The sequence below is a fragment of the Apostichopus japonicus genome, chromosome 4, assembly GCF_037975245.1.
Source record: "Apostichopus japonicus isolate 1M-3 chromosome 4, ASM3797524v1, whole genome shotgun sequence".
NCBI classification, from domain to species: Eukaryota; Metazoa; Echinodermata; class Holothuroidea; order Aspidochirotida; family Stichopodidae; genus Apostichopus; species Apostichopus japonicus.
Genome location: NC_092564.1, coordinates 12309543 through 12330493, shown reverse-complemented (window position 1 = coordinate 12330493; position 20951 = coordinate 12309543). Strand labels below are relative to the sequence as shown.

At 34.2% G+C, this 20951-nt stretch overlaps 1 protein-coding gene and 1 long non-coding RNA gene across 3 annotated transcripts in view; one reads left to right on the top strand and one right to left on the bottom strand.

Moving 5' to 3' along the window:
- LOC139966016 (uncharacterized) overlaps positions 1-20951 on the bottom strand; it is a 36012-nt gene that overhangs the window by 9544 nt on the left and 5517 nt on the right. Inside the window, exons 2-3 of one of the 2 annotated variants that reach the window (XM_071968655.1) lie at positions 10531-10554; positions 2167-2232 (exon numbers count right to left, since the gene is read on the bottom strand). In XM_071968655.1, the coding sequence (XP_071824756.1) occupies positions 2167-2232; positions 10531-10554 (90 nt within the window). The remainder of the gene's footprint in view (positions 1-2166; positions 2233-10530; positions 10555-20951) is intronic. The other variant, XM_071968656.1, reaches the window with a different exon arrangement.
- On the top strand, positions 3582-7526 carry LOC139966015 (uncharacterized). The gene is made up of 2 exons (XR_011792408.1): positions 3582-3829; positions 5344-7526. It is a non-coding gene; the product is annotated as an uncharacterized lncRNA (long non-coding RNA).

Here is a 20951-nt window from a genome sequence, read left to right as displayed (position 1 = left end):
GTTTTGAAGTAGTTCGTGGCCAGTTTTTGGTTGTTATTCTTTCACGCATTTTTTTCAAGAGAGAAATAAGAAAGAGAGAAGAACGGAGACCAAAATTGCGCTGCTAGCAAGTGCTCGGACATTTTTTTTTTTGAGGAAAAATTCTCAAACTAAGAGATCTTCTAGATCAGTCACTAAATGTGGGTGTATGCCGTGCGTTGCCTCTGGTATTTAGAGAAAATGTAGGTCTTGATTATTCACGAATATATTTCGTCCTAAATGCATATATGATAAGACGTACCATGTACCCACTCGGTAGCACTGGCAGCACTGGCTAAGACGAAAGACCAATAAATGACAACTGGGATATACCGCCGAATACCGGTGCAGACACACCTTGTAAAATTGAACTTAAAGAGAGAAATATTTCCACGCCGTCAGTTGTAAACACTTATTTATTATGTTTTCCATATACTTGAGATATGTTTCAATGATTGTAACCTTTGTTTACTTGCTATGCTTTCTCATACTCCAGGAGATGTATGACAGTATAGGTTGTTCGCAATATCATCACGTCAGTTTTTCTTCCATATGATTATTTTCCCTATTATAATCTTCTTGTTAATTTATCCTTGAATGTATTTGTAGTATTTGCTTAGCTGTGATGTGTTCTCTTTTTTCCCCTTCAGATTTCATCAATTTGTAACATTTTTGTCTATATAGAAAAATAACTTTCCTTTATATGGTTACATGATTTACATAAAGTGGATAAAACATCAACCATTCAGCTATTGCCAGATGCATAAATCAAATGGTAACCAAATTTGACAAATTCATATCTTTGCCATAGAAAATGCTTTCAGGACAATTTGTAGCAATTTTGTTTGTTTTAAGCAATCACCTTCAGCCCCCCGAAATTCCCTGTTAAAAAGCGAAATGATATCATCAATTTATAAATGTTGCTAAGTAAGAAGCTTGGGGTCTTTCACAAAGGATCATTTATTAATGATAAATGTGTTAAATCTTGAATGGCTTCTCTGTAATCATAGGTGGGACGAAGAAAAAAATAACCAAACACTGAAACCAGATGTTGCCAGGATTTACTACCGGATTCGTAATCCTAGTCAATTGATATTTATCATTTGTGTTTCCATCTGAACAGAAGATCCTAAGAGATATTTTTGTCTTATTTGGCGCCTCTTGAGTATCTTGAAGCTCTTGGGGAGGACTTAATGAGGTACAATTATATAGAAAGAAAAAACAATACATGCAGTTAAATTTACGCTAGGTGACCTGTTTCCCAATGGTCTGATAAAAATTGAGGAGCAAAAGCGGGCAAAATTTGAAATCTTTCGGAAATATCGAATATCAAGTTAAGATGGAAAAAACCATCAAAGTCATGTAATTTCCCCTGTGACACAGTTTTGAAGCCACCTGCTTCTTTTCTCAACTGTAAATATACCTATGTATATTTGAATCTACAATATATATGTATATGAATATAACGTATATATATATATATTTATAGGCATGTTAAAATGCGTTCTTGTGACATTGTCACACTATGCATTGTTTGTGTATACGAGTCTGGAAAATTTCACGTTTCGAACACAATCAGCTGATTTGATTTTCTCAGACATAAGCCTTCCTTAAATTAGGTTGTCCTATAACCTGTATAGCCATCATACGTTATACCACCGCTTCACTAATACTTTTTGTCAATATTTCCACAGTTAATGACGTCACTCAAGGTCGATAGTGCCACAGTCACGCACTCTCGTTTTCATATTTATACAGAGACCACGTCGATCTCTTTGTCATTCTGAGTACCAAGACACAACAATGCACAACGGAAACAAAAGGATGTGGAAATAACTTTTTTTTCGCTCCATTTTTCTAGACATGTCCGTGTCATTGAAGGGACTACACATAATTACATACAAATGTTTCATATAGGCTATGTGTTAAAATTGCCACAGTGCGTTTAACACTGACAACAAACGTTGAGCCATTCTTTGGAGGTTTTCGAACAACTGCTTCGTAAAACAAACAAAAAATATAGCTTTGAGAGATCTTTCTGTTCTAAATGTTGTTACAGTACACAGGTAACACAGGGCAAGGATTTCTTTCAATGAAGGTCCGGTACCGAGAAGGAATGCATTTAAAACAAATGAAAGTTTCGCTTACTTGGTCTTCGACAGTAAATGCAAGCTCCTCCAGACATCTTTTGGCAATACGTTTGACAATATCCAGCTAGAATGAAAAAGGGGGACAAAAACAATGTTATAGAAAAGTCGAAATATATTAAAAGTTCCCATTGCCTTATATTAATATAAAATTATGTATTTAAAATATGTTATATTATTATATAGTATTCATCAGTGTCTTCCATTCATTCTGGGATATTGAAGAGGAAGAAATTAAATATATCGATGGTGTAAAACTCAGAAGGATTTGCAGCAACTTTTTAGGCATCTTAGAAAATCGTTTTTTTTTCAATTTAGGAAGTTTACTGAAAGCGAGCTGACATGCGCATTCGGTGGGAAATAGCATGCTAAATTCAAATCTTTTGTCTCAAACTCTTGATTGACAGATATAGTGGGTTAATACACATGTACCATTATAGTCTACGCCATCAGCTATTGCATGATGGGTAGGACATGTCAGTTGAACAAACGTCCATCTCTAGTGACCTCGGATAGCGACAAAGTCAGTGTGCCAAGTCAATATAGCAATTAATCGTGGTAGGACAACTAAAGATTAATGACGTCATAGCTTGGTTGAAGATAATCACACGACAACATAATTGTTCGTTATGTCTTTGACGCAGTAATCGATAACATGATTTTAAAGACAAGTTGACAATTATTTGAAGGGACACACTACCTTCCGGAAAGCAAACCCATTCACATTATGTTCGTTCCGTCTGTTGCTTGGTATTTGTTCTTTAACAGCCAAGGTTTGTCTTAGTTACTTTGACCAGTCAGTTCGCATTGTGCCAAAGGTCAAAATTTACTTTTAGCGTTTCTTTCATAAGTTAAAAAAAACCCAGAGTATGTAAACATTAGTGCATATTTGTGTTCTCGTTCATATGAACAGATAGCTTTCTGTTTAATGTAACTAAAGAGGTGGGAGTTATGTGATAAGATCTCTGTTTCCATGACGATATTTGAGCCATACACTGTTATTTAACACAAACGGATGGCTTTCTATTTCATCAATTTACTTGACAACACACAAGAGATTTGTCCATGTACAACCCGACTCCGTTTGATATTAGTTTTGAGAATTTTGGTTTCATCCACAAGATTATAGTCCTTGTTTGAGAGTACTCTCTTAAAATGTTAGACTGAAGAATTCAGTCTTCTGTGAGACTGAATTTTTTTTCAGTGTTATACACTGAGCTTAGACTGAGAAACACCTACTTAGACTATATTATCAATTACACCGTTCAGTCGCTGTTTTGGACTGACTGTATTAACCAATCAGCTAATCACATGTGGCATGGCATCTTACCATTTTCAGTCTCTGTATTCCACTGAAAAATGTATCCAATCAGAGAATAGAAATGCGCCTACGTCATCAGAAAAACTTGCAAATACGCTGTACAAAAATAAGTGACAACGAGCGCTACAATTTGTGTACATATATACTGCATACTATATTCTTCGCTTAGCCAGGTACTCGCTGTACTGTACGTACGCACGCCGTACACACAGCTAGGCATGAACGAGACAGACGACCGTATGTCTAAGCTAGAGTAAAGGTTATAAATTAGCAATGGCTGAGTCTTTAAGAACTTTTCTTACAAATAAAGGTTTCCACGAAGAAGTGATAACAGTGTTCGAGGGTATGTATGTATGTTTTTTGTTGTTTTCCAATTAATACAGAATAAAAGCTTGGCAGTTCGTAACGTTAGTTATTCAAGGCTTGTGCGCGAGGTAGGCCTAGTTAGGCTGTACTATAGCAAATAGGGCTTAGGCTATTGTTATAATTGGTGGGGCCTATTTACACGATCATCGGGCGAATACGCACGCTGGTCCTGCATATGTACCCGATCGTCGGATTCGTCGGGCAAATCAGCCCACCTGTCCTGCATATGTACCCGATCGTCGGGCGAATATAAGCACGCTTGTCCTGCAATATGTACTCGATCGTCCCAAAATGAATCTAGGCCTAGGCTAGGTTAACCTCATAACAAATACTTGAACATAATAATGCTCAAGAAATTGCAAAACACTATTATGCATAGATTGTAAGCACCCTTAATTATTTGACAAATGTAGTTACAGCCATTACAGCATGAAGCTATCACGGTACCAGATCGTCGGGAAAATTAGCCCGCCTGTCCTGCATATGTACCCAATCGTCGGGCGAATAAGCACACTTGTCAGGACTGCATTATGTACTCGATCGTCCCAAATGAATCTAGGCTAGGTTTACCTCATAACAAATTCTTGTACAATAATGCTCAAGAAATTGCAAAACACAGTACTATTATGCATAGATTGTAAGCACCCTTAATTATTTGAAAAAAAAATGTAGTTACTGCTACAGCCATTACAGCATGAAGCTATCACGGTACCAGATCGTCGGGCAAATTAGCCCGCCTGTCCTGCATATGTACTCAATCGTCGGGCGAATAAGCACGCTTGTCAGGACTGCAATATGTACTCGATCGTCCAAAGTGAATCTAGGCTAGGTTAACCTCATAACAAAAACTTGAACATAATACTGCTCAAGAAATTGCAAAACACAGTACTATTATGCATAGATTGTAAGCACCTAATTATTTGAAAAATGTAGTTACTGCTACAGCCATTACAGCATGAAGCTAACACTATTCTGTTAAACCATTACCATTCAATCACTAATCTTATGAAATCAGTTTCTTTTACAAGCAGATAGACATATTAGTGAAATCAGTAGGCTAAAATGTAAATCATATTCCTTGTTCACTGGTTTTCTATGCTGATGTAATGGAATCAGGAGATGTCATGAACAATTTATCCTTAAAAAGAGAAATTTCTGAAAACAACTAACAACAAACCTTGCTTGGTAACCATGTACCTGCCAAAATCAACATGATAACCCATAAATGTTAGGTTGAATTTGAATCCACCTTCACATAACACATCTCACCCGCCATGGATGACATATTGCTGCCTATCGTGAATTGATATATCTCCTTCGTACAATGCCAGTCATGTTCTTGTTTCTCCATTCTCTCCTAAATATTATTCTAGTCTAGTCCACATCGAACTCTACCTCTCAACATATATTTTTTTAAGATATTAATATATGTTTTGATTCATACCATATTGCTTGTCTTTTATCACATTTATTTTTATCTTCACCAAACAGGAGGGCACAGATATTGAGAGCGCAGCACAGGGCAGACAAGGACAATATTGGCAGCCTTTCATCCTATCTCTCAGACCAGAATTAAACCCCAAACAATTCTTCATTGTGGCAGATAAACTGGCCATTTCAGCAGGGACAGAGGCGTAGAACATACATTTAACATAGACTATACACCCCCTCTACAACACTAGTTTTGTGAGTTCCTTGCTTCCATGGTTTATGGAATTTTGCAACCAACAGAAGTGAAGTCTCTACTGAGTCCGTATCCTTGCCACATCAATAAGGGCAGTCAGCATGGAGTAATTTCAAGGAGTGAATGCTACATTTTATTGCTCTGTAGTCCGGAACCCCGTCTGTCAGCGTAGAGTAACTTTAAAAGGGTGTGAAGACTCGCGCAAAAAGAACGTCTAATGCCGGTAATCTGACCTAGTTTCGAATGAGGTGTGACAGAAGTGTTAGACACTGCCATCGATCCCAGAAAATACAAACACAGCTTGCTACCGTTGGTAATTAGACACTAGTGTACAGTCAGTACATACAGCTGCAGTCAATACCCACATCACAGTGTATAAACGATACAGCGATGAACATCTCAGGTCCAGCTAAAGATATCAAGGTATCACGTTTCATTACTGTCTGTCTTTGTTAGCGACACGAACAAACATCACTTGCAAGCAACAGAAAGTTAACTTTTTCAGATGGCTGCATGCTGTTTGGGACAAGTCTTCAATGCCTTTAAGGAGTAACTAACACATACCCTAAAATGTTAAATTGATTACCCTGAGTTTACCAACAGTTTTATATGAATAGGGCTCCAGAAATAAATATTTCATTGACTTTTGGTTGTCAAAAATGTTTTTAATGATACTGATCTAATTATGAATGTAATTAAACAAACACCTAGTTGCCAAAAAAACTTTGTTGTATGATTTTTCGAGCATGTTATTTTAATGTTTACTTTAATGTTCCCACATTTCACTGCACTCACTATGTTGAAGGTTTATTTAATTAAGCAATTAATTAAGCTAATATTATTTATGATGCACAATATTCCATAACTTGTGCCATGAAAAGCAAGTAACCTGATTATTATAAATTCAGTAACTGTAGAAAATTCCATTTGAGAATATCCTTTCCTCATAATTTTTTAGTCGAATTTGAGTGACATTATTTTTTCAGCTTGAGCCCGACATTAAATGATTCACGTCAGATAATTTATAAAACTTCAAAATTTGATTGAAATCCCAATCAAAATCACTATACATGATTACTATCAGAAAGTTAAGAAATAATTGAGGGTGGTATAATAGTCACATGTGCTGTTTTTGCATACAAATTTGCTTTTATATGAATGCCATATCATGAAATTGTGAATGCAGTATATAATAATTCATGTTTATCTAATAGCCATTATGAAGTTAGTGCCATTCTGTTAACTGCTTGTAATATGTTGTTTTGTGTGTGCTGGATAATGACTTTCAGCAATCGCCAATCTATATCATTGAAACACAAAGTATTAAATGTTGACGGCACTGATATATAGTTTAACCATTCCTAATATTTTATAAATAACCTGCTGAAAATTTGTCATATGTTTTCCCCATTTTGAAATCATTCTAAGAAATTGTTGCTACTATACATTAATGATTCACAACTGGAAAAAAGGCAATGTACCAGATCCATTGTACTATCGTCGTGTTTCCATCCTATCCCTTTTGTAAAGGCAGGATCGTATCTATAGTTACTATATCCTTTACAGTGGAAAATTTAAAGTTCAGTGAGATCGGGAGATGGGATCAGCTGGGTATATAACGACTCAATTTACAGCTGTGTTGTCAATGAATTCCAGGGTATTACCACCTGGTGGTAATATACAAAGAATTTAAAGTGCTTTCTGTTGCAGTGGTGTTGCCAGACATATGAATCTTGGTTGGTGATATGTCTATTTGTGAATTCCCTCTCGGGGGAGGGGTTCCCCAGGCCACCCATTGGCGACACCACTGATCTGTCTCAGCTCACCTAATCCTTTTTTCAAAAAGAAATTAAAGAACATTTTAGATGGCCCAATTCCAGCAGAAATTTGACAGATTAATATTGAACTGAAAATATGTCGCTGTTATGTAAAGTATCTTTTTAATTTGAACGTTTGTTGGATAACATGTTGTGTTGAACATCCCTCAGAATATTGTAGTTTTGATTTCTGTTTTTTTTTTAATATGATAACGAAAATTATATAAGAATATATTAGTGAGTTAGTGGAAATAAAATTACTGTTCGGTGGATATTGACAATTATATTTCTTGATGGAATACCATTTTTTAATGTACTTTGTGTGTGACTGTCACAACGATTTTCTGGTCTTTATAGCCTAACATGATTGGATGTTAAGGCGAAGTCACTCCATGAAGTAGCACCTTTCAGTAAATTCCCCTGCATTAACAGATCATTGAATGTTGTCTTTGATGACCTTAAATGCATCTATATTGAAGAATTCCAGCACTTAGCCAACACGGAGGATCAATAGAAAAGCTTGTTCAATCCAGGATTTGCAGTTTATAAGATTGACAGTATAGCTGTGATGTGTAATAATTCAGTCTAAAGGACCGACTGGTCAGTCTGATATCAATCTAATAGACTGAGCGTATTCAATCTAATTAAGACTGGTGCTGCAATAAATCAGTCTAAACTGCTGACTGTTCAGTCTAAAGTGGTTTGATTTTCAGTCTATTAGACTGCAGAGTATTCAGTCTAATTAAGACTGACTTCAGTCTTTACATTTCAGACTGAAATTCAGTCTAAGTAGTCTGATCCCTTATCCCATCCATCATTAGACTGAAATTTCAGTCGATTAGACTGAAATTTCAGTCTCTCATTTTAAGAGAGTAGGAGTGATATTAGGGACGGGGGGGGGGAGGTGTAAGGAAGTGGTTGCAGTGGGGGAGGAGGCTTGGATCTTTTCTTTTCATAGATTCTTTCATGATTCATTGCCTTCATGACATGGCATATAATGGAAACGCTCGCATATGCAACTAGTGAGCATGTACGTTATCAGCTTTCGAAAAAACGAAATGATCAACTATTTGGTTTGATTTAATCCATCTTTTCAGATATAAAATTGATTGATCAATCTTTTCAACATGTCAGCATCGCCCATCTGATAATCATTCGGTGAATAGTTTGAAGAAATTGGTTGATGGACTTAATATGAGATTGAACAAAATGTCCAATAAACCCATCAAATCGACTATGCTGTTTGACAGTTTTCTACTTTTCGTCAAACTATCACCCAAAAATAAACATATTCGTCATATAAATAGTTTCAATTTCTTTTCATTTTCAATTAAAGTTAGAGTTCAAAGATTAAAGACAATACATGATACATATATCGAAACGGTAAAGTCGAAACATCGAAACGACACAGTTGAAATGTCAAAAGATGAAATGTACTTTCAGAGCCATGGTAGCTTCCAGTAACAAACTATTTAAGATTATGCAAAGGAAACACTGCATGGCCTGTATGCTTACTGGTAGCCGGGCGCTGTTTGTCCAAGAGTAGGCCTATATAGGAATGTTCGCCAAACGTTTATATCCAATTATGGGTTAACCCATCGTGCTTATATTTTCCAACTTAGAAAGTGTCGTTAGTTTTAGACAGAACCCGAAAATGTTGCGTTGACAATGTTATTTCATCTTGATATAAAACATATTTGATGAATACTGCAGTACTGAACACAACATTTTGCGGCCATGTATTAGCGCATCTGTAGACTCATTAAGTCGCTTTAAAAGCCGAGCTTTCCACTCCTAGACTCTGGTAACCTTCGCTGACAATGTCAACAAACCTGAGCATACTAGAGGGAGCCACAAATTCACAACCATATATATCTTTATCAATTACGATGAATTTTTATTGCTTTTAAGCAATCGCTCAAAGCATAAATCTATTAGAGATAAACCACGCAAGCCCTTAGCGTGTTTAGTTGATCTCTCAGTTTGGAACGTTGGAACGGAATTAATTGACTCCTCAGAAGTGCAACAAACGAAACACAGTGACTTTAAAGAGATGAAGCGAGCTTGAAAAGATGACAAATGACGTGTGATATTGACATGGGTGATGAAGTGTAGTACGGTTATAATATGTGTGTATGATGATATGACGTAATAATAATGATAAGAATTATAATGACAAATGAAAGTACACAATACGAGAAGTACATGTGAAAGGCATGGAATAGTATCTTATTACAAGTGAATATGAATATTAATTCAACATGTGGAAAGATCATGATAAAGATGATGTACTACATATGCATGTTCACAGTATCAAATATGAATATGCAAGAAGTAGAACATAGAAGTAGTAGAGAATGACATAAATCTAAAGAGAAAGAGAGGAATGAGAGAAGACATAAATTTGAAATGATGATATATTTTCAGATGAATGTTGAAATATGAAGAGAAACTGGTGACCAGGGATGAAGTTCTGGATGAAAAAGAATTTGATTTATAATATCTAATGTGAAAGTGAGATGAGATGAGTCGATAAATCAAACGACTGGTGTTTCAAGGTTATACACTTGCGAGAGTACTCAGTCAAAGTAATTTGGAAGTTAGCTGTCATACAGTTACAACATTCCTTATAGTGATTTTGGTATAATGAGGTGCACTGAAATAAACTATATTTGTCTTTTGGGGATTTGTTGTTTTCATGTTTTCATCAACGCATTGGCGCAAAACTTATATGTATTCTTCCAATTCCAAAGAAACAAATGTCATTTAATGAAAACGACGGATTTCTTAACTGTGTTTAGTAGTATCTGTCTTCGATTTAATTAATTTCTAAGACGAAAGACAAGTTATTCTACACAATAATTTGACCATGTTTAATTTTAACAAATTAATTTCCCGTGTTTTAGTTTTATCAAGACCTCAGATCAATAGACTCCTCGAAAACATCAACAGTTCTTTCATCATCAAGAGTTCGTAACGTAATATTTTAGTTGTACATTCAAAAACCTTAAGCTTAAAATTGACATATTTTGGAGAGAAAGTTGTTCTTTTTGTTTTAAACTGCTAAGAGACACCAGGCATTTCATTTATTGAAGAAACAACCAGAATGAAATTTATTCAAGAACTATAGAATACGAACAGAGAAAAAGACAATATTTTGACGAATTCAAACCAAACCTCTTCTGTCTCCGGCTGAGCTGGCTAAAATATAAATAAAATAAGAAGAAATATTAAATTAACTTTGCATTTACAGTTTCCTTGAACAAAATTCTGAAATTAAATCCGTCGAAAGCGGAAACCACTTTTTTTTCAATATATCTTTCACTTTGTACTTTTTTTATCGGTTCATTGTATGCTATCACAAAAAAAATATACGCAATCAATAAATAATAAATAAAATAATAAATAAATAAATGACTGAATGATGTTTCTAAGATTTATATCAGATATCTTGTAAAAGAAAAAAACAGGAAACTTCTTTTATATAAAATATTATTGACTCTTATTTATAATATTCTCCTTGTTTTTAAAATAGTTGAGAAGTAACCCAGGACGTGAGGTCAGAAAATCTTCAAAAAGAAAGAATCTTGAAATTTCCATGTGACCTAAAACTTGCTGGTTATTTTTAATAATGTATCGGTAAAAAATTTAGAATTAAAGAAACATATTGCAAATGCAAAATTTCTACATAAAAATATTCTATCACATTTTGTGATAAAAAATAGTGAATTTGAATTATCGTTTGCATGTTTTTCCATATGTAGCTTCATCAACTAATATATACAGTATTCAAAATGCTTCCTCTTTGTACTTATAAGTGCAAACCATTTTCTTGTTATAAAATGAACACCACATCCATTTATTCTTCTCCCACAGCGCTAATTGGTTGAAACCTAAAGTCTATCGACAAACCTCTTCTTCGTTATTACTGAAGTAACAATTTTGAATAAAATATTTCGGATTTATAAAGCAAATAAAAAATTTCTTTTAACATCTCAATAAATGCGTTAAATTTTATCAAGTTGACAAATTTGTTGCTGAGCTCTTCACCCGAGGGAACCCTTTTATTGATTTTTTTATGGATATCTTGTGATTCCAGTTTTTTCTTCTTTTTAGTTTCTTTTGCGGTGAGGTTTGTGATTTTATGATGAATGCATCTCTGTTGTTGCCCAGCGTTTGACACAGAAAGAGTTCATATGGAGTGAAATATCTGTGATGATATTACTATATGAGTACTCAGTTTCCGTGGAAACCATGCACTTTCAACTCAGATTGAACGAAACGGATGAATAGGTTTAACAGTATCACTGCCTGCAGTACTCGTGAGAAGAAGAATCACGTGACAATCTAAGTCGTAGATGTGACAGAGATCCTTTGACAGTTATTATAGTAAAGAAGCAAATTCTACGACATTTCTGTTCTTTATGCGGTTTTGCATTTTAGGAACAATGATATCTTATATCGAGGAATCATGTATGTTTTTTGTTGTTGTATAAAGACTAGATTTCACTCCATAGTTCATAATAAAACAACCTTATAGTGAACCTCACACCGGATGACATTATATCCTACTTTTAGTCACCGGAGACTAAGATTTCACGATATTCAATCTTTTATGCTATATGTACCGCCCGGACTAAAGGAAAAGAAAACCGCTTAAAAACCTTCATGTAAGATATTACAATGAAAATATTACATTTACTGATTCACTATAATGTAACTAATACATAGGAGATAAATGTATCTTAATTCCTCTCATTAATGCGCGCTTCAACTTTTCATATCATGCAGGCGACCTTGGACGGTATTGGTATGTAGGTATGGATCGCTGATCTTCAATTTTTGTTCCCTTCAAATTAGGAGGTCGGTGTATAAGTACCACTCCTATGGGGGATTGCTGGACTCCAATTCTACCGATACTCGCTGTTATTTAATTAAGAGAAATAACTAGTCGTTAACGGTTAATCACGGTATGTCAATTTTATCCGATCATATATAGTATATATGACTAATACTTCACGTATATGAAAAACATTGAATATAGAAAATTTAATATGAATACTGATATGTGATTGCAGACATTTTATATTTTATTATGTAAAAGATAAAATAGTAAAAGAACGAAGACACAGATATGTTGGCTTAGATAATTTCTAAAGAATAAGAAATATTATAATAATTATTAAGAAATGAAATATGCACTAAAAGCGACTCTCGATAAGTATAGTAAACGTCATGGACAGGCTAAAGGTTATTTAATTCGTTATAAGGAAAATCTACTGCAAAATTATTTTATGCACAATGATACGGTCGATGTAATATGGCATTCATTTGAGGCTTTTTATAGTCATTGATAACGACATATTAACAAAGCAAGTTAAATGATAAATATTGAGTAAATTGACTCCATAGAAATAAAAGAATGCAATAAAAATGTCCTCACAAGGCAGGTGTCATTGGATTTAAATAATACGGTAAATTGTTGAACCCTATAAGCTTTACTTATATGCTCAATTCACTCAAACACTTCACATGCCCCCACCCCCACCCCCCCTCAAAGTTTGTTTTCATATGACGGGAGAACATTCAGTAGTTTAAATAATGCACACACACACAAAACAGAAAAGAGCGATCCTCACATACATATATATGTACGCAAAACTTCAGTATTTCAAATTTCATATAGGACAATATTTAAATGATTTTATCAAAATCGAATCAAAACAGCAGACTGTCAATGGTCGATCATATTTGCAAATCTAATTGGACAATTTCCCCGACAGTGGTTGGTATAAGGTCAAGAATCTGTTCATCATTCTAGCAAATTGTCAAGATATTTCTTTGATTTTGTAAATGGAAAAGCAAAACATTTCTACCGGCAGTCAAATGGTTTATTTATAGAGCTTATATTCAAGTTTGGACTTCCTTTAAACAGTCTGACCTTGGGCTGTTTCAAGTTAAGAAGGGTACAATATATATTTCTCATGAGTTGTATCCATATACACTACTGCAGTGACCAGGGGCCAAGTACATTTAAAGTAGAAGTTTATTGATGGTGAAAGGGGAATACTAACATATAGTTCTAATTTATTATTTTATTATTACTTTTAGTACAATGTGGTGACGTACAACCCTAATCATAACCCCTACCTCATCTATGGTTCTAACCCTATGTACTTTCTTCGAGGGAGAACTGACGATTTTTCCCGACTTTATTTATTTGGGGAGGGGGGGGTGGGGATGGGATGGGGCTTCGACAACATCTCGAAAAGTAAATGATAGGGTGGGGTTGAGTAGGGTTGGAACGACCAAATGAATGGCGACATTTGATTTTCCTAGGTTAGGCCAACATTTAAAAACTAAGATAACTTTAGATTAACTTTGAACTAAAATAACACAGCTATCACACAATGAACACAAAAATTCGACTGGAGAAACTTATATATAACCGTAGCAAAACTTCAACTGACCACACTGTAATCTGAAGTATCTCAGAACTCTCAACTAAAAAACACTATCTAGAAAAATTATTTTTAGCGTTATTTATGATGCAAAAACCCTTAATGTACCGTAAGGATTGAGAAACAGGAAAACAGAATTAAAACGAATTTGAGCCCAAACTGTTTTGCTTCCATTTTTTCAACAATAAATGAGGAAAGCCGTCATAAAATCTTGTGGGTGCATCGGTGTGCTTTTCAAACTATAAATATGAAGTGAGTCTTACATTTCAAAGTGTAGGTAAACCTCCTCACTAGATACAAAGATCAATCGGATTAAGTTGTAGTAGCAAAGATTGATGATATTACCTCTAATTTCCACGAATTTTAAATCGCCACTGCTTATTGGTTTCTTTGCAGGAAATTTCATTTATTTAGATATATATATATATACATATATGTATTCCTATACAACTATATATATATATATATATATATATATATATTACATATATTATATATTATATATACATATATATATTACATATATATGTTATGTAATTGTATATGTATCTATATATCTATATAAATATATATATATATATATATATATATATATATATATGTATATATATATAATATAGTATACCTATACGGTAACTTACATGATGTTGCTATTATTATTATATATATAAAGCTCATCTAAACAGTTAAATCGATTCAGAAGTTTATTTCCACTTTTGAAATTCTTTAAAACAAAAGGTTGAATGAGAAATTAAAGTATCTTTTTTTTTAAATCGTTCCATACTCTACTGCATTTAATTATTTAGATTTTACTTTTCGAATGTCAACTAATTGCAGTTCTTTTTGGTTCCTTGAAACAAAAGAAGAGTCCTGGTGCATATAAGTTTGCATAAACTGTCAATACATGATTTGAATCAAACGCAGTAAGATAAGAAACGAAAATGTTGACATGCTTTGCAGTAATGCTTTGCAGTAACTGAGATGAATCTCAGTAAAGTTTCCTATATATATATATATATATATATATATATATATATATATATATATATATATATCAAGTATTGTCAACTTCTCCCAAAACCTCACTGCACGGACTTTGACAAACGACACATCCCAGTGATCGATGAGCTATGAATTAAACATATTTTGTCAATATGTATATTCACAGTATCGTCTGGAGATCAAGTGCAGAACGTACTTACAGTTCATCTTTGGAATGGAAAACTTGAGACCGGCTGTGGTCTGATTTTCTTTAGTTTTTAATTTTTTTGCCCATCTGATACTGAAAACTGTGGTTTGTATGTGTTATGACAATTATGCATATTTTTTTGTATAAACATCTTTTTTTACTCTCATAATTCGGTCATTTCAGGATACAAAATGGCATTGAAACCAATTGACTGATTTCCAAGTTAAAGTGTTGAAGTTTGCTACGAAATCATGTTTTACCGGTATCAGGTATACCTTACGTTAAGATAATGACGTCAACTGTCAAATCCACCCACCACCTTTGAAACAACCTAATGTCCTCCTTCTTAGGTCAGGAGAGGATCTCCTCCATCAATAAGTTAAGAGCAGGAAGGGGGGGGGGGGTTCCGCCTGTCCTCCTATTCAAGTCAGGAGAGGAGATGAGTTTAAAACGCCATCAATAACTCAAGAGCAGAAAATTTCACGTTCTGCAGTTCAAAATGATTACAAAATCGGGTCAAGATGCAACCTCTGGATAGTGGTCTTATAGTTTTCTCTTGTTTTTCAAAAGATGAAGAAATGATGAAACCATGTCAGGAGTCATATACAAGGGGAAGAAGGATGTAACGCCATTGTCTTTATTTCTCTTTTATCCTAGAAATAAACTAGAATCGAAAGGTCAATCAGAAGCCTAAAACATCCCTTTCGTCTCCAAGGACATGTCCTCTTCTTATTTTATTTATTTTATCCCAGTCTCTCTTCCCTTCTTCCATCTCTCTTTTTCTTCTCTGCAAGTTTAGTTGTTTTGTTTGTGTTGGGGACTCATCATCTCACAGTAACTAACTTAGACGTTACATCAACATTCGATAAATCGAAGCGATTGTTGTTCTTCTATATTAGTTAGGATCTATTTATAGGTTTCTCCCCTGAATTTAATTCGGTTTTATGGATTTTATTGAAGCATATTGCATGGGGCGGGGGGGGGGGGGCGAGGGGAGGGGGAGCGAGGGGAGGTGGCGTGGCGGGAGGGGGATGGAGGGGGCAACGTGCTTTCGTGATCTAGGTTTTATTGGTCCTTATGTTAGTATATGATTGGTACTATTCCAAGATGCCAAATGATTATCAAATTATAAACATCGTCTATATGGTGTAATATTGATCAACGTATGAATGAAGAAAATGTCCAGTGCAGAGCTAAGCTATGGTAACCTTTGTTTTTTCTGTACTCATGTGTTTGTTCTGGTAATAATATAGAAAAGTTGACAATAATTGTAATATTTTTTGTTGTTATCCAGCAAATTTACTTGTAAGAGAAAGTTTCTCATCCTCATGAACTGTCACTAGCTCGTACAAAGGATTCGTACAACAATGCGTACATCGTGAATCATATACGTGCATGTAAAGTGTATCGATCCGGCTTAAAGCAAAAACAGAAATGCTATACGGTCTACATATAGGAATGGCTGAATCTCCGAAGAGAGAGGAAATAATTTCGACAGAGAAATGGAAATTATACCGCAGCGTAATGTTTTCTTAGTGTTCGGGAAAGTTGATGCTTTTTCAGTATCAACAGAATCTACGTTAAGATATGATTCAACTAATAAAAAATACAAAATAAATACAAAAAATTGCTCGACATTTATCAACAATTGCGCAAGCCTGTATGTCTCTTACAATGTAGATGGTTGGCTTTCAGTACCGATGAAAGGAAATATTCCCTAACTTTTCACCCAACAATAAACGAAAGAGAAAATAGTATGCATGACTTTTGAACTGCCTACTTTCATATTTAAGCTAAGAGTCGCAAAGTATGGTGTACTTTCATACTACAAAACACTGTAAGTGCGATAATTTAGACATTTCTATACTCAATTAAAATGTTAATTAAGTAATCTATAGATCAATTTGCACTTTATGCTGTGATATAATGGCGGGAAAGGCTGTAAACTAGGACCATCTCGAAACGTGTTATGAAGGTGCGTGTTAGCGAAAACTATTGTTTCTATGGGAGATTTGACATGTGACGGAAAGCTGATGGCTAAGGGTGTTGGGGAAAGGAGGGCTGGGATAGGGTGGGAGATGAGGGCTGGGCACAGGAGACTGGGAAAGGGGGACTAGGAGAGGAGGGCTGGAGAGGGAGGGGGAGAAGCGGAATTTATCTCCAAGGTGAGGAACAAGCACACTTTCACCGATAAACAATAGCTATGGATATAATATATTTTGAATTGGCAACGGAGAGTGGGAGTGGGAGGACGAGGGAGGGTTGGAAGGACGGGAGTGGAGGAGGTGAAAGGGAAGGTGGAAGGAGTTGGGAAAGGAGAGGGAAAGAGGAGGATAGGGTGGGGGGGGGGGGGTAAGGGTGGCATCAAATATTGCTCTTCCTTAGTAAAGCAGTATGAGCAGAAATTATGCATTGACAAGATAGAGAAACAGATAGTATTGAATAATAGGACATAGCGATGTAGTTCTGTTGCTTGATGATTGCTATAATACACGTACGTGCGTGAAACTCTAAGTAACAGCATTAGTTATATATATATATATATATATAACTAATATATAAATATATATATATATATATATATATATATATATATTTATATATATATATATATATATATATATATATATATATATATATATATATGAATATATATATATATATATATATATAAATATATATATATATAAATATATATATATATATTTATATATTAGTTATATATATATATATATATATATATATATATATATATATATATATATATATCGATGAGTAATGCAGGGATAATTTACAAAGTAGCTTTAATTAGCCATTTGATACTATAAAGTCGCAGAGCAATATACATAAGCTGGACTAATCGCACGATTATGGCATTTAAAAAAAGTCCAAGTTTTGACAATTTCAGGTTAGCATTTGATTATACGATCGATACTGCAATAAAAATGTATTAGCCAATAAACTTCCACTTAGACATCAAATCCAGTGGTATGTCTTAGCTTGATTAATCGTAATCTTATTTTTGAGTAATACTCGGCAATAGTCCCTATTTGTTGCCGCGGTACTGAACGTCAAAAGCTGTTTGCAAGTGATCTATAGATCTTTCTTGCAGTACTGAACTCGCATATTTTCTCCTACTTTTTAGCAGTTTATTTATTAAATATACGACGGGGAGTTGTACTTTGTTCGCTATATACTTCATCCTACAGCAGTTTTGAAAAAAACTTTGTTGAACCTGAATGACCCAAGATAGTTTTCCTAAGACTCTTGTTTGTCACTCCAAGGATCGGCTAATGACAGTAATTAACAATCGATCAATTAAGCTTAGTATCGCAATCGTTAAGTACTGGGCAATTGATATCTGACAATTTCATTTACACAAACAGTTTTGTTTCAATTAGTCATAATGTATCAAGTGAAATCGCCGTTAGCATGTAATGGCTGAACTTAAACACAAATGTATACGAAAACAACCTAAATTAGATGTTTTTCTGTTTTGTTTTGTTGGAAGCTTACTCTAATTTGCTATCGTTGGTCACGACTAATATTTTAAGAGCTTGTTTGTATACCAATGCCAAAAAGATTAATGCATTTCGTTTCGTTTACCATAGTGCTGCAATATACTCATTATTAGCATAGGTAGCTTATTCCTACCGTATATATATATATATATATATATATATATATATATATATATATATATATATATATATATATATATACGTATACTTGCATACGAGGATCAATACTGATCTTAACATAGTCTTTGATATTATTGACTATAACTACGCTAGCAGCTATTATTAACTTTTGTCAGGGATGAAAAGGAAATTGTCGTAACGTCTGTATAGAACATTGATGAAGTATGAATAAAGTGAACCTACAGATAGGTAGAACATAGTGTTATGAAAGGTAACAGGCTACTCAAAAATGGCACACCTATTTTACTTAATTAAGTAATTACTTAATTATTTATTTAATTACATTGTAAGTGGATTAAGGCGTAGACCAAACCATCCGGAATCTAGGCAAAATACTTCGTTAATCATGTGAACGAAATTATGAATCCAGTTAGTATGCATTCCAAAACACGAAAATGATGACGTCATACGTCATATAAACATAACGATGTTGCTACCATGAAAAACAGGTAATGTATTACTATTAGTGACATGAATTTTAAATTGTTCTGCTTTTACAGAAATCAGATTTTTTTACAGTCATAAGCTAAGTAGGCAGTCAAGGCACACGATTTTATCAACAAATTAGAAAATTTTTGCCAATCTCGGCCTATTCCTATACTCACACTATTTCTGGTTTCCTATAATATTAAAGCTATGATTCCTAACATAGACAACATTTAGGGCTAAAAGCATTTGAAGAGGTACAAAGACATACACACAATCCAAAACTGAACACCAGATGCATCATGGGAGCTATATATACATATAGATACCGTACCACAATAAGAGTATACGTCGCTCAAAATGTAGGCCATTGTCGGAAAAGAAGGAGCTAAAATGACCTAATGTAATGCTTATTTTAGCATATTATCAGTAACCGTCATTGCTTTTTATGCCTTTATGTGAAAGGCAGTAAATTAAAGAACAGGTGGAGTGAAAAAGGGGAGGATTGAAGGTGACATGAACCATTTAGAAATTCTTTGGTTAAGTGTTGATATTACTCCGAGCGAGCTGACGGAAGGGTTGGAGTTCAGTAGGCTAAACTTGCTCCTCTTCTAGTTCAAAATCTAAAACTGTCATGATATGGAAATGTGCAAATGCCATGACAGGATAAGACCTGGACTAACATGTGGTGGGTAGGATATGCTTCTATCTATGCTTTGGTAGGTCTTGAAAGTGGCGTGTTAGTGTGTAAGTCAATGGAACGATTTCAATATGCCTATATATGAACAGAATAATTCTGCCTTTAATGGAGTTTCTTGATCCACTTTCCAAGGACTCCTTACCCCCCCCCCCCCCCATACCACCCCAATAATGATTGATGGAGATACAGGAGACGGTATTGTATTAGATTTGGACACACTGCCCGCTCGCCCTATTAAGGCTTTTACTAGTTTCATTAATGCCTTGTAACCTTCGATTGCATTGGTTATATCTTCGGACTTGAATTTTTAGACGTTATAGTACACTATGAAAAGGGTTACATTTACACCTGCAGATGTGTTTTCCAAGTCCACTAATCGACATATATATTTTTACCTAGTAATGTCTACAACCGTAACCGTATATGTTTATGATATTGCCTTACGCCGGAACGTATATAATTATTATGTTATACACCAGATCTGAAAGAATGATTTGATCAATGCAAGGGTTACCTATATAGTTTACAGACGTTATGAATTTGACTCAGTCCAAGCCTAATTTGATAAAGCAGAAAAAAATACCTAGAACCCGACTTCTCAAATAATCTACTAAATAGAAACGAGAAATTAAAAAAAAGAAGAAAATCCCCGTTAATAGTGGACTTTAATCCTGCATTACCAAATCTTAATTATACCATTTACAAAACTTTGCATTTTATTGCACAGCTCTCCCGACTTGAAAGATCTGTTTCATATCAAGTCCATTTTTTCCATTTTGTAGGAGAATATATATATATATATATATATATATATAATATATATATATATATATATATATATATATATATATATATATATATTGATCTACTTTAAACACGGAGAATAATAAATGGAACAATGTCCATTGAGGAGTAAGATTGTACTACCGTTTTCAACAATGAAGAGTAATTAATAAATTTCTATATAAAAATGGGGTCAAAACACTTTTCCAATAAGTACATAGCGTCCAAGTTACATATAATAGCAAATCTACCTACTTAAGAGCAAGTGAATGAGTCTTGTTGTCAATAAATGAATAACAATTTACCACTTACTTTATTGAAAGCTATAAGAAACGGAG